Consider the following 12286-nt stretch of genomic DNA (forward strand, 5'->3'; position numbering starts at 1 on the left):
GGCCGGCATAAGCAGCCCCCGCCGCCGGCGGGGGGAAAGTTTGCCGCGCTTCCCCCCGGCGGGGGCGGCAGCGCCGGCGCCCGGGGGAGCTGCGGGGCTGAGACCCCACGGCCCAGCCGGGGGGTGGCCGGTCAGGACAGGGTAGGACAGGACAGCCGCGACCTTGGCCGCAGCGGCGGGTCGCCGGGCCGCGCCGCTTTCCCCGCAGCGGGGAAGGGGCCGAGGCACGGCGGTTGCCCCTGCCCGGCCGCCGGCGGACTGCTCCCCGTTCCTCTCCGCGCGCCGGGCCGGGCCCACCGCGCCGCCCGGGGGCAGCGGCCCTGAGGGGCTGAGGCTGGCGGGGCGCCCTCCCCGCCCCCGCCGCTCCGGGCCCCGCCCTCGCCGCCGCCGGCGGGCGGCGGGCCCCGGCCCCTACCGCCCCCTCCGGCCCCCGGGCCGCGGCCGCCCCGGACGCGGGGCGGGGCGGGGCGGGGGGCCGGGCCGGGCCCGGGCCGGGCGCCTGGCTGCACGCCGGGCTGAGTGCGGCCTCGGGAGGCGGCGCGGGGGCTCCGCGGGCCGGGGGTCCCCGCTTCTCCTCTTCCTCTTCTTTGCTTCCTGAAGGTTTCGCCTCAGACCTCGGCTCAGAGCCGCGCGGGCGCAGCCTCCCTCCGCCCAGGTAGGTGCTCGGCGGGCGGGTCGCGACGGGCAGCCTCCCGCTGGCCCCGCCGCTCCTGCCGCCGCCGCCCGCCGTGCCCCCGCCCTGCAGCGGCCCCGCCACCGCCCGGCGGGGCGGCTGGGAACGCAGGCCGCGGCCGCCGTGCCCCGGCCTCCCCGGGAGGGGAGCACATCGCGCCCAGAAAGCTTCGCCTTCCATACCGGCGGTCACTCGCTGACAGCTTTTACGCTGACAAGCGAGTGAGGCTGGTCGTTCTCTCCAAGGGGCTTCAGATTAGTTAGTTGCTGAAGTTATGTTTTTGCACTTTTTCGATTTGGGTCAACGGCACGTTTAAAACCGATGAGAGGAAACTTTGAGTTTGCCAGAAAACAGAGATCTGAATTTCCTCTTTCCTCACGTTACTCTCGAAGGCTTTAAAGTGCTTCGGGGTTTATAAACTTATTGCAAGCTACGGGTCCAGACGGAGGTGCAGGGTATTGTCAGAGCAGAGCGTACAGCTGCATGCAAGTCAGTGCCTTTACCTTTCTCTGCTTAGCAGCAAGTCAGCCTTTCTGGCTCTGCCGATAGTTTTAACCAGAGAAAAAGGAGAAAAAAAAAAAACCCAACCCAAAATAAAAAAACTCGAGAGGGCATAGTGTTTCGGTCAGAAGATGAGACAGATGAGGAAATTGTTTTAGAGAATTTCTGAAGTACTGGGAAGGAGATGGGACAAGTACACCACACAGTAAGAGTGTATTTGTGCGTTTCATCACACGTGGCATCCTTGGGTAGCATTTTGTCTACTTCTTATTCATTCCCGATCCTTCTGCGATAGCCTAGGGTTCTCCTTTCTCGTTCTCAAAAGACAGATAAAACCCCCAAACAAATGAGAGAACCCTAGTGACAAAAAGAGCAGATGTGTCTACAGTTTGAAGTCATCTGAGCATTTTTCTAGCGTTAGTTTTCTCAGCAGAGCAAAGCTGAGTATTGTGCCTAGGGTGTGTAACACTTTCCAAATCTTTTTTCGAACCACAGAGAAACAGCATGACGAAAATGTGACCCGAGTGTTTTGTTGCAGTCTGTTCTTAGCTGCTATTTAAAAAAAAAAAAAAAAAAGTGTTGAGTTTGGAAATGCCGGAGGAAGGCAGTGAAGATTCAACCTGGGAAATGTCAGCTGCCTGAGTAGGACCAGGGCAGATCTGACAGATGTGGAAAGTTTCCTTTCAGCCCTAACTTGGGGTGGTTTCTTCCAAGGACAAGTAGTTTCCTCCTCAGATAGTTGTTTGCACGCAGTTGCCTCTTGGCAGTTACCTGCTGCCTTGCTTCGGCTCGCTGTGTCCAGCGGTGGCTTGAAAAAGTGAATCAGCTTGTCAACGGGAACTTTTCTGACCAGATTAACCTCGTTTCCATAATAACTTCAAAATAGCGACTGCAGTGCAACAAAAAGTGAAAGTGTCAGTTAGAACGTGCTTAATTAAAGCTTGGATCAGAAAAGAAAACACCCAAGTAACTTTTCCAGACAGTAATCTAGAAGCGTGTGTATGTTTAAAATGCTCTACATCTTTTCAAGGGGGATGTCTGTAACTCTTACAGGTACAGGCATTTTATTGTTAGGGTGCCTTCCCTTGGAGAGCCTGGAGGGGGGAAGCGGGGCTGGGAAGGGCAGGGCAAGGTGGTGGAGTCAGCCATGCCTACAATCCTGACTCCCTGGCCCCAGTTCCCTCATCAGAGTTCCTACTCTTCGTGCGGCAGTGGTGCAGCTCTCCTGTGGAAGGTTTAAAACAGAGGGATGCCCGGTAGCTCATCCTCGAGCTCTGTGGGTGAGCAAGGGGGTCTGATGTCAGTGCAGCACTTCTACCTTCAGATTTTCTGAGAAAAGCTTACTTTCTTGCACTTGCTGGGAAAAAGTGTTCAGGATTTCAGTCCAAAGGAAAGCAAATTAGTTTCATTTTTCTTTACTCTAACTTAGTCAAAGTTGCATGCTCTTGGCATGGCCTTTCGCATGGCTTTTAAAAGTGACCATCTGTTCTGTCACATCCTCCTGGGATTCATCTAATTTTTGTAGATGGGATTCGAGACAGCTTTTTTGGGGAAGGAGGGCAGTTTGAACTCTGAAGTCTAGATTCAGTGCAAAAACTTGGTAATTGTTTTGAGTTGCAAACTGAAGAAGCGAGCCTCTCCCCACCCCGCAGTAGAGGGTAGGAAAGTTGGTCTGAAATTCTGATCTTGAAGCTCAGGGAAGGGAAATAAAGAGCTGGGAGGATAAACGGGGTAGTCACTGATTGCTTCACTAACTAAAATCTGTGCGCAGAAGTAAAGGGGAACGCATGTTTAACTTGTGTTAAAACACTTTCCCAAGTACTAATTGCATAAATGGTGTAACTGCCGATACGTACTGTAAACTGTGTTAGCGTTCAGTAGTCTAAACAATTAATAGTTTCATTAGAAATTACTGCTTAGATTTTTTTAAATAGTTAATCTTAATTAATTGGAGAAAATAAAGTCCTGCGTGACTAAAGATCTTGATATAAAGAGCTTTTTAAAAACAAAAATCTAATCAGTGGATTGATTAAAAGACAAACTAATATAAATTATGAAACCAGGATATGAACACTGGAAATATGGTCCCTGAAAGTCATCCTAATGATAATAAAAATGATTCATATAATAATAATCTCTTTTGGTATTTTAAAAACTTCTCAAAGAATTTATTTGCCATCTTCCTCCTGCATTTTCTCTTCTACTGTATGTGTTTCTTTGAAATTTGGTAGGGGAAGACTAAATGCTGCATGTTGTGTAGTCCTGAAGTCTTTGTAGTTTAATTCGGTACCTGTGACATGTAGCAAACTGGCTCTGAAGAAGGTGGTAATGTGGCTGAAGGTCAGAAGACCTTAAAGATGACACCTCCTTGTCTTAAAAGTGATTGAAATTTCATACATGGTTTTAATTTGCCCCAATTTGTAGTTATTCGGTATCATCATTTGTACCGATTTTCTTTACAGTTAATCATGAAATATTAATTTGGAAACGTGCATCTTTTAATTTTGATTCATGTATTGAGGGCTTTTGCTTTATATGAGTAAAACATAATGATAGACCGAGCACTTCCTGCTCAAAGCCATACGAGCTCTAGGTTGTAAAACATCCAGAGGTGGGCTGCAGAGAAGTGACCAGGTAGGAAGGATTGACGGCAGGCAAAAATAAAGTTGCACCTAACAATTAATCCCTCTCTTCCACACATGCACCTGAGAGAATTATTTAGGTAGTTTCAGAAGCGAGGAAACTGCTCATTTTATGGTTGTGCCTGTGCTGAATGAGGCAAGGGTTGTGCGACGATACCTACCACGTAATTGGAGAGGGCGCCATTGCTGTGTGTGCACAAGGGGGCAGAGCTAAGGTTGCAGGGTGGCTGCTCACCCCACATTTCCTCACATCCCTGTGCTTGGTTTCACAATCTGAGGGACTCTTGTATGGGTTTTTGAACCTATTTTCTTTGCCACTGGGGAAACTGAGCCCTGCCTTGTGCAAGGGTGGCACCGCTGCCCTCTGCAGCGCACGTCGCTACCGGTGTTTCAGTATTTTGGCCCAAGCCCTGCCCTGGAGATGGGAGTCATGGGTTTGTGTTAGGGGAGAGAGAGAGGGGTGTCTGAGAGGTGTGAGGGAGCAGAACAGCCTGCCCCAGGGAGAGTGGGGATGAGGTGCTAGGGCCAGAAAGGTGGGCGCTTCCTCCTCCTATGCCAGCTGAGTCCACTGCAAGGACAGCAGAGGAGTCTGTCTACAGACTCCTGAAAGCCTCGGCCCCAGTACTGGCGGGTGGTGTTGGGCAGCTGCACCGAAGAGGCAAAGAAAGCGGCAGCTTCTCCAAAGGTGCGCTCTGTTTCAGTGTGGGTGGGAGTTCAAGGGAGAAAGGAAAAGGCATGTTTGTAGCCTGAAGGCTTCTGTGTGCGGAAGGGTTTCAACAAACTGAAGTGGCACTAGTTTTTTATCGTGGAAAGTTCAGCAAGCTGAGAGAATTTCCATTGGCTGCCCTTGCAATAAGCGGCGGTGCTTCTCAAAGGCCGTGAGGTGCTTCATGCCCAATGGATTTCATTCTGCAAGGTGCTGGTGTCTTCAGTTTGGCTCAGAATTAAAGCTGCTCTGGTTTTGGCCAAGCCTAGTCTACGATCACTGTTCACTGAAAGAGGAACAATTTACCTCCTCTTATAGAAAAATGAGAGGGGTGTTGTGGTTTTTTTTTTCCTTTTTTTTTTTTCTTTTCCTTCCATAGTGCTACTTACGCTGTATAACACTTGAAGAGAGGCAGGGATGATTAGCAGTTTATATTCGAGCTGTTATGACAGCTGAAGTGTGGTTTACAGCATTATAATAAAGGCTGCGTTATGCTGGCATAATCTTAACTTTGGCAATGCTACTCTGTGCCACTATCGCCAAGTGCCAGATTCATCTCAAAACGATGGCAAAGCTGCAACATACATGAGAGCGAAGGGTGGGGTGAGTCTGCAACACTCGCTTACTCTAAAATAACTTAACATTTTGTCAGTCTGTGATGAACTTTTTATGATCCAAGGTGTGTCATACTAATTTTAAATATTACAGACGCATCAATTCTTTTGTTACAGTGCCTTCCTCCTTGCTTTCAGGAACTGCCACGTAACTGCAAAGGAAACTAAGATTTAATAAATACTGGAAGTCTCTATACTACCCCAAGATACCGTGTTATGGATTGAAATGGAGGCATCTAAAAGCAATAATAATATATACTGTAATGACATATCTTGTCAATGGACAGTCTGATGCTATGGCAGGGTTACATCATTATAGATTACACCACTTTGTCTTTCAAAATCATCAGTTTTTGTGGGATTGCATACCTTGGTGCTGTTGATACGCACATCTTTGGAATTAGGCAGCATTACCATGTTGAATCAATAGTTTATCCTGGCAACTTAAAAGGCACTGAATGAATCACAGTAGAGGGCATGCTAGTAGTCAGAACATTGCCCCCCTCAGGGGGGAAAAAAAAAAATCTACACCCAGAAGTAAATCTTCAGAACAAATCCAGTAAAATGCTTGCAGTGCATCTCTCATTCTGCTTCTAAACCAACAGCTGTGTTTAAATAAATATGTTTAGTCTTGGTAAACCTGTCTTTGGTTTTTCCTTCAAGACATTCAGAAAATGCTGCAAAATACCAGCTATAGTTCAGAGGGAAAACATCTTTTCTTAGGAATGTTCATGAACAGCAGGAGGCACGCTGGAGAAGCTCACACCCTTGCAGCAATATGAAAACATCAGATTGCTTCTTCCTCCCCCAACCAGCCAGTCTTAGCACCCGGGGATTTCTGGGCTTGGGCGCAGGTGCAGCTCCTGACGAGCAGAGAAGGAGCATTGCTTTCACGCTGGCTGAAGGGATGCTCCTGATGCTTCTCTCCTGCTCTCTTCCCCTGGATTTTTGTGGAGGAGGTTGCATCTGTGTTTAACTGATGGCTTCCTTCTCTTTCCCGATCCTGGCCAGGCTCCTAGCAAAGGGCTTGTTGCTGTCACGGTGGCTCAGCTGGTGGTGGGGAAGAAATGGAGAAGTGTCAGCGTGCAGTTGTGCTGTGCTTAGGCTTGGCTTTTTGGTGTAGCGAAATGAGCTCCGGCAGGCGCCGACTGCTGGCACTGGGCACAGAGGCGCTGCAGGCATCAAGTTGTACTTGCATGTGACCGTTTGCACAAGAAGCATTTTCCTGTGCGGATATTTAGGTTCAGATTGCCAAGTCTTGCCTTATAGCCACGCTCATCTCTGGAGTGTCACCCCCTTCCGACTTCTGCAGCCTTTTGAAGAAAATACAGCAAAATTATTTTCCAGCTGATGTGGATAATAACATTTATTAGTGCTTCCCTGTCTGCTTTTCCTGTAATTATACCGTACCACGATTGTGAACTAGTAGCTCAGGAGATGGCTTTGATTTCAGAGAGGACAGGAAAGGTGTCAGACGCGTATTGTTGATCTGCATGTAGCTTCAGACTCCTTTTCCTTTTATTCCAGTCAGAAAACATCTTTACATTTCAGAGGAGTGGATTAATGCCATAAGTTGCATGACAGAATTTTTTTATTATGTTTTTTTTAAAGCAAATGCTGGAACAGTTAGATCCAGCTAACAAAACTTCTTTCAAAATAAACAATAAAACCTTTGCTCCTTCAGTATCAGGTTTCGAGTGAAATAGATGTTAACAGTGAAGTTCAGTAGCTCTTAGGGAAGAGGATGTTGGTCTAGCCCTAACTATAACTTACGAATCAGGAAAATGCTATAGCAGATGATCGGTTTGTGTGGCAGTAAAGTGTCAGCTCTGTGGTGGTGATTACACTTTCTCTACCCAGAATTATGTAATTCCAGAAACAAGATTTACTCAGGTCTTCTAGCTCAGTTTCACAGCGGACTGTGATACACTAAAACCCTTTTTAATTTTTGATATTCTGATGTCAATTCAGAATCACAAATGATGTGATTCTTGTAGGTCTCACTTCCTGGCAAATCTCATCTTTAAATTTGCAAATGTAATTAGTAAGGCAGGTTTCTTGATACGTTCGCAGAAACGCTGATTTCACATAGTTAAGCGTGGTCAAACTTGTGCTTTCTCATTGTATCTTTATCTTACTGCCTTTATCAGGTACTCATTAATGAGTGAAGGATCAAAAGGTGGGACGGTGGCCAAGAAGCAATGGAGAATAAAAGTTTAGAAGGTTCCCCATCAGACCTAAAGTTAGTGGCTCACCCGAGAGCAAAGAGTAAAGTGTGGAAGTACTTTGGGTTTGATACCAATGCAGAAGGATGCATATTACAGTGGAAGAAGATCTACTGCCGTATTTGCATGGCACAGATTGCCTATTCAGGAAACACGTCCAACCTTTCCTACCACCTTGAGAAAAATCACCCCGACGAATTCTGCGAATTTGTGAAAAGTAACACTGAGCAAATGAGGGAAGCCTTTGCCACTGCCTTTTCAAAAATCAAGCCGGAGTCGTCACAGCAGGTTGTTCAAGATAGCCTCATCATGAAGACCTACCAGAACTACGAAAACAAAAAGCATCAGGAACTGACATCTGCCGTCATCAGCTTAATTTGCGAGGGCATGTATCCGGCCTCTATTGTTGATGAGCCCACTTTCAAGGCCCTCTTGAGAACAGCGGACCCCAGGTATGAGCTTCCGAGCCGGAAATACTTCTGTACAAAAGCTATTCCTGAAAAGTACAATGCCATTAGAGAAATTGTGCTGAAAGAGCTCACCGAGGTTCTGTGGTGTGGCATATCCACGGACATGTGGAGGAGTGAAAACCAGAACAGGTCGTACGTAACCGTGGCAGTTCACTTTCTCAGCAGCAGTCCTGCCAACTGCCTGGCGGTGAACTCGCGGTGTTTAAAAACGTTCGAAGTACCAGAGGATAATACTGCAGAGACTATTACACGAGTCCTTTATGAAACGTTCATTGAGTGGGGGATCAATACAAAAGTCTTTGGTGCTACAACAGATTACAGTAAAGACATTGTGAAAGCTTGCTCTCTCCTAGATATTCCCGTACAGATGCCTTGTTTGGGGCACACTTTTAACGCAGGAATACAACAAGCTTTTCAGCTCCCCAAACTCTGCAGCCTCCTTGCCAGGTGCCGAAAACTGGTGGAGTATTTTCAGCAGTCTACGGTCGCGATGTACATGCTGAGCGAGAAGCAGAAGCAGCAGAATATTCTCCACTGCATGCTGGTAAGCGACCGTGTTTCCTGGTGGGGAAGCACGCTCGCTATGCTGCAGCGCCTCAAGGAGCAGCAGTTTGTCATTGCAGCGGTTCTCGTGGAGGACAGCAACAACCACCACCTCATGCTGGAAGCCAGTGAGTGGAATACAATCGAAGGGCTGGTGGAGCTGCTGCAGCCTTTCAAGCAGGTTGCAGAGATGATGTCTGCTTCAAAGTACCCCACGATCAGTATGGTGAAGCCGCTTCTCCACATGCTTCTAAATACTACCCTGAACATCAAAGAGAATGATTTGAAAGAAATCAGCATGGCAAAGGAGGTGATCGCTAAAGAGTTATCAACCACCTACCAGCACACACCCGAGATAGACATGTTTCTCAACGTTGCAACTTTCTTGGATCCCCGCTACAAAAAACTGCCTTTTCTTTCAGCCTTTGAGCGGCAGCAGGTTGAAAACAGAGTGGTGGAAGAAGCAAAAAGCCTGCTAGAGAAAGTAAAAGAAAATACCTTTAGGACTGAAGAGAAATTCTTCACTGTTTCAGAAGAGCCCCCTGTGAAAAAAATCATCATCTCCTCTACTCCTCCTCCTACCAGTGTCATCAACAACATGCTCGCGGAGATCTTTTGCCAGACGGGAGGCGTGGAAGACCAGGAGGAATGGCATGCTCAGATCGTTGAGGAGTTGAGCAACTTCAAGTCACAAAAGGTCCTCGGTTTGAACGAAGACCCTCTGAAGTGGTGGTCTGACAGACTAGCGCTGTTTCCAGTTTTACCAAAGGTTCTTCAAAAATACTGGTGTATTTTGGCCACAAGGGTCTTCCCTGAACGCCTTTTCGGTTCTTCTGCTAATGTTGTAAGTGCAAAGAGAAACCGGTTAGCCCCAGCTCACGTGGATGAGCAGATCTTTTTGTACGAAAACAGTCGGAATGGGTCTGAGGCAGAACCGGAGGATGAAGACGAAGGAGAGTGGGGTTTGGAACAGGAACAGATTTTTAATTTAAATGACTCGGTAAATGTAAACAACAATTTCTTTAATATCCGAGACAGTGGGTTTGTTTAAAAGGACTGCTGCGGTACATTTAATAACAAAGAAAAAAGGTATTTGTCTTAAGTTACCAAAAATACTTCTGTTTTATGCTATGAATGCTGTAAATATTTGAACAGTTGTAACAAACTTGATTCAGCTTCCATTGTCTATATTTTTCCCACTGTCTTAAAACATGAATGACTTGTGATTAAACAGCACTGAAATGAATGAGGAAATAAATTCTACAAAGACCATGATTTCTGACTGTGGCCCAGATTTCAGAAAGCACTTATCCATGTGCTTCCTTTCTACTTCCTTCAGTGGGAGACAAACACATGCTTATGTGCTTTCTATCATAAAAATATTTTCCTGAATTAGGACCCTAAGCAAGGGTGTTTTTAAGATTTATGCCTCCGTTTGTAAATCCTGTGTGACTCAGGATGTTAGCTTTAAATTTTGGATTTTAAAACACTATTTTTAAAATCCATAAATCTGAGCAGTGAATATTTTTAGAGTATATCGATGCTATGGAATGAAAAAAGATCTTGAGCCTGATTTTCTTTTTCACTACCTCATGTCTTAGGCCTGGTCTGTGCTAGATAAGTCCAGCTGGTATAATTCTGTCAGTTAAGGGACTGATGTATTATTATTTTAACTGATGCTGTGCTGGCGTAGGCCGTAGTGTGGATGCACTTACACTGGGATAAGTTATTTTCCTTTCCAGTGCGGTGTAAATGGCATAAACACTTCTAAACTGGTATTGCTGTGTCCACGTTAGTCTGGTTTTACCATTTAACTGCAGCAGCTAAATGGCAAAATCTTTTTTTTTTTTTTTTTTGGTGTGTCTAGGCAAGCCCTGATTGTATTCTCTTGTGCTTTTACGAAGTGGTAATGAGGTTCGCAGGGTCGGGGTGGCTTTGTGTTACCTTCGCTGCATGCCAGTGTTATGGCTGATGCCACGTGGTGCGAAGCAGGCAAGGCATCAGGCCCCTCGGCGGCATTGCAGGGAGGGAGGGAGGGAAGGAGAGGGCTGGGAGATGTGTACGGGCCACGGGTCTAACAGTCTGTCTATGTTATAAAATCCTTAACCTCTTAATTTAAGTGGGGACTTTGCCCAGGGTAGCTAGAAAATTTTGTTGGTGAGAAAAGCAAAATAAAAAGCTTTAATATTATGTAAATATATTTAAAAGAAGGGGACCCCTCCATTTCCCCACATGTATTTAGTGAGTCTTTAAGATTGCTTCTTATTACTTTAGCACTTACAACCCCCTTTTTTTTTTTTTTTTCCCTCCTGTCTCTTTCTGATTCAGTTTGTAGAGTGGATTTTAGTTGGGTCCAGTCTAATGTTTTGAGTACTGTTTCCAATTAGTTGTTGTGTATTGTAATTTCTCCCTTTGTGTCTCTACGCCTAAGTGTTTTAAGCCCTTTTGAGAACTTGGCAAACAAGAAACAAAGAATTAAAACCAACCCAAACACCCCCATCTCTTATGAAATACTGTGGGTCATGAAGATTAGAGTTCATGCCTGGCACGGAGTGGGATGGCAGCCAGCATTTTTGCCTGAGGTGCGGAAGAGAACTCTGGGCATTGTCCGGTTATAGTCAAGGTTTGCTTGGGGTTTTATTTTTGTTACTGGTATCTTACCACCCCCACCCCAACTTTAGCCTATGACTATGTCGAGCACGACCTTTCCGGAGAGAGGTTTGTTGAAGACTGGCTGTTACCGTTCTGGAGGAAGAAAGTTGGGTTTTTTAATCACGGTGGTACCCATGGGTGTTTGGTTGTAGAAGGGGCCCATCCAGGAGGAACATACAAAAATGAGAATTGTGATGGAATTGAGTCTATTGACAGACTGCTTGTTTATGTTTTGGATTAATAGTTTTTGCAAGTTTGAAGCCTCTCTGTTCTTTGTAGGTGGCGGGAAGGGGTGGCTGGGTGGGAAGGACAGAGGCTAGAGTGAAGGAGCAGTGGAGTAGGTAGTAGTGAACTACCTGGCACGTGTAAGCCCAGGAAAAATGCATTGAACAGGTGGTGTGGCCTGTATTTGGCTGTCAATAAGCCTCGCTTTTCACTTTGCAGCTCCCTGAAAATTAATGTGCACTTGTACAAAGTACACACACAGTGCATCCCGTTGAATGTTGCTAGTCTCCATGTCCACCGAAGAGGTGCCTGTGATTGCCCAAGATGCAAAACACAGGCTTGGCCTAAACTCCCGCAGGTATGTAGGCTATCCGTGAGGGTAGTAAAATCAAATTATGGAAGGGAGCGAGATACAGCAGGTCCCTTTCTGATGTAACCTAAGCTCCTGTGACACCCCTGTCAGGAAGACCTCTTGGGTTTTAAGTCCACTGAGTGCCAGCTGGTGTTGGTTGTATCCGCTTGCACCTCCTCCACCTGCTACCACCACCATTTGCCCTTGAGGAGCTGCTCAAATGCTAGTCCAAGGCGTGCAGATCGTCTCTGACACGAGCGTAATTCAAAGCCACGCCATCGCAACCAAGGCAGAGCCCAGAGCGCCGCTCCCCTGGCCGGCGTTCAGCCTACCCCTCTTGGCAGCATCCATCTCGTGTTTCCGTCTTCATCTTTTGGGGGCTAAACGTACGCAGTGACGCTTACAAAAGCAGTTTTACTGAGATAGGTGCAATACACTACTCCCTTCCAGCTTCTCTTTATTTTTTGGTATCCAAAATAAAACTGTAGTTGGTTCAATTGATGTATCTCAGCGTTCTTTTAAAAAAAGGAAAAGAAAAAAAAAACAAACCACAAAGCCATTGTTAGTCCTACCCATTGTCTGTGAGATTTTTATTTAATGTTCTAAGCCTGGAATATTGTTAAATAAACCAGAAAAGTAAGTTAGTTACTAGATTATTTGTCTGATGTGTGTTCATATCTGCA

At 46.4% G+C, this 12286-nt stretch overlaps 2 protein-coding genes across 4 annotated transcripts in view; both read left to right on the top strand.

Moving 5' to 3' along the window:
- The window catches only part of ZBED1 (zinc finger BED-type containing 1), a 58544-nt gene extending 46288 nt beyond the window's left edge, over positions 1–12256 (top strand). For 2 of the 3 annotated variants that reach the window (XM_064437595.1, XM_064437582.1), the window contains exon 2: positions 7287–12256. In XM_064437595.1, coding sequence (XP_064293665.1) covers positions 7338–9425 — 2088 coding nt within the window. In that variant the 5' untranslated portion in view covers positions 7287–7337 and the 3' untranslated portion in view covers positions 9426–12256. Of the gene's footprint in view, positions 1–600; positions 656–7286 lie in introns of all 3 variants that reach the window. The other variant, XM_064437589.1, reaches the window with a different exon arrangement.
- DHRSX (dehydrogenase/reductase X-linked) overlaps positions 1–12286 on the top strand; it is a 169893-nt gene that overhangs the window by 473 nt on the left and 157134 nt on the right. The window lies entirely within an intron of this gene.

The sequence above is a fragment of the Phalacrocorax carbo genome, chromosome 1 (genome assembly GCF_963921805.1).
Source record: "Phalacrocorax carbo chromosome 1, bPhaCar2.1, whole genome shotgun sequence".
Taxonomy (NCBI): domain Eukaryota; kingdom Metazoa; phylum Chordata; class Aves; order Suliformes; family Phalacrocoracidae; genus Phalacrocorax; species Phalacrocorax carbo.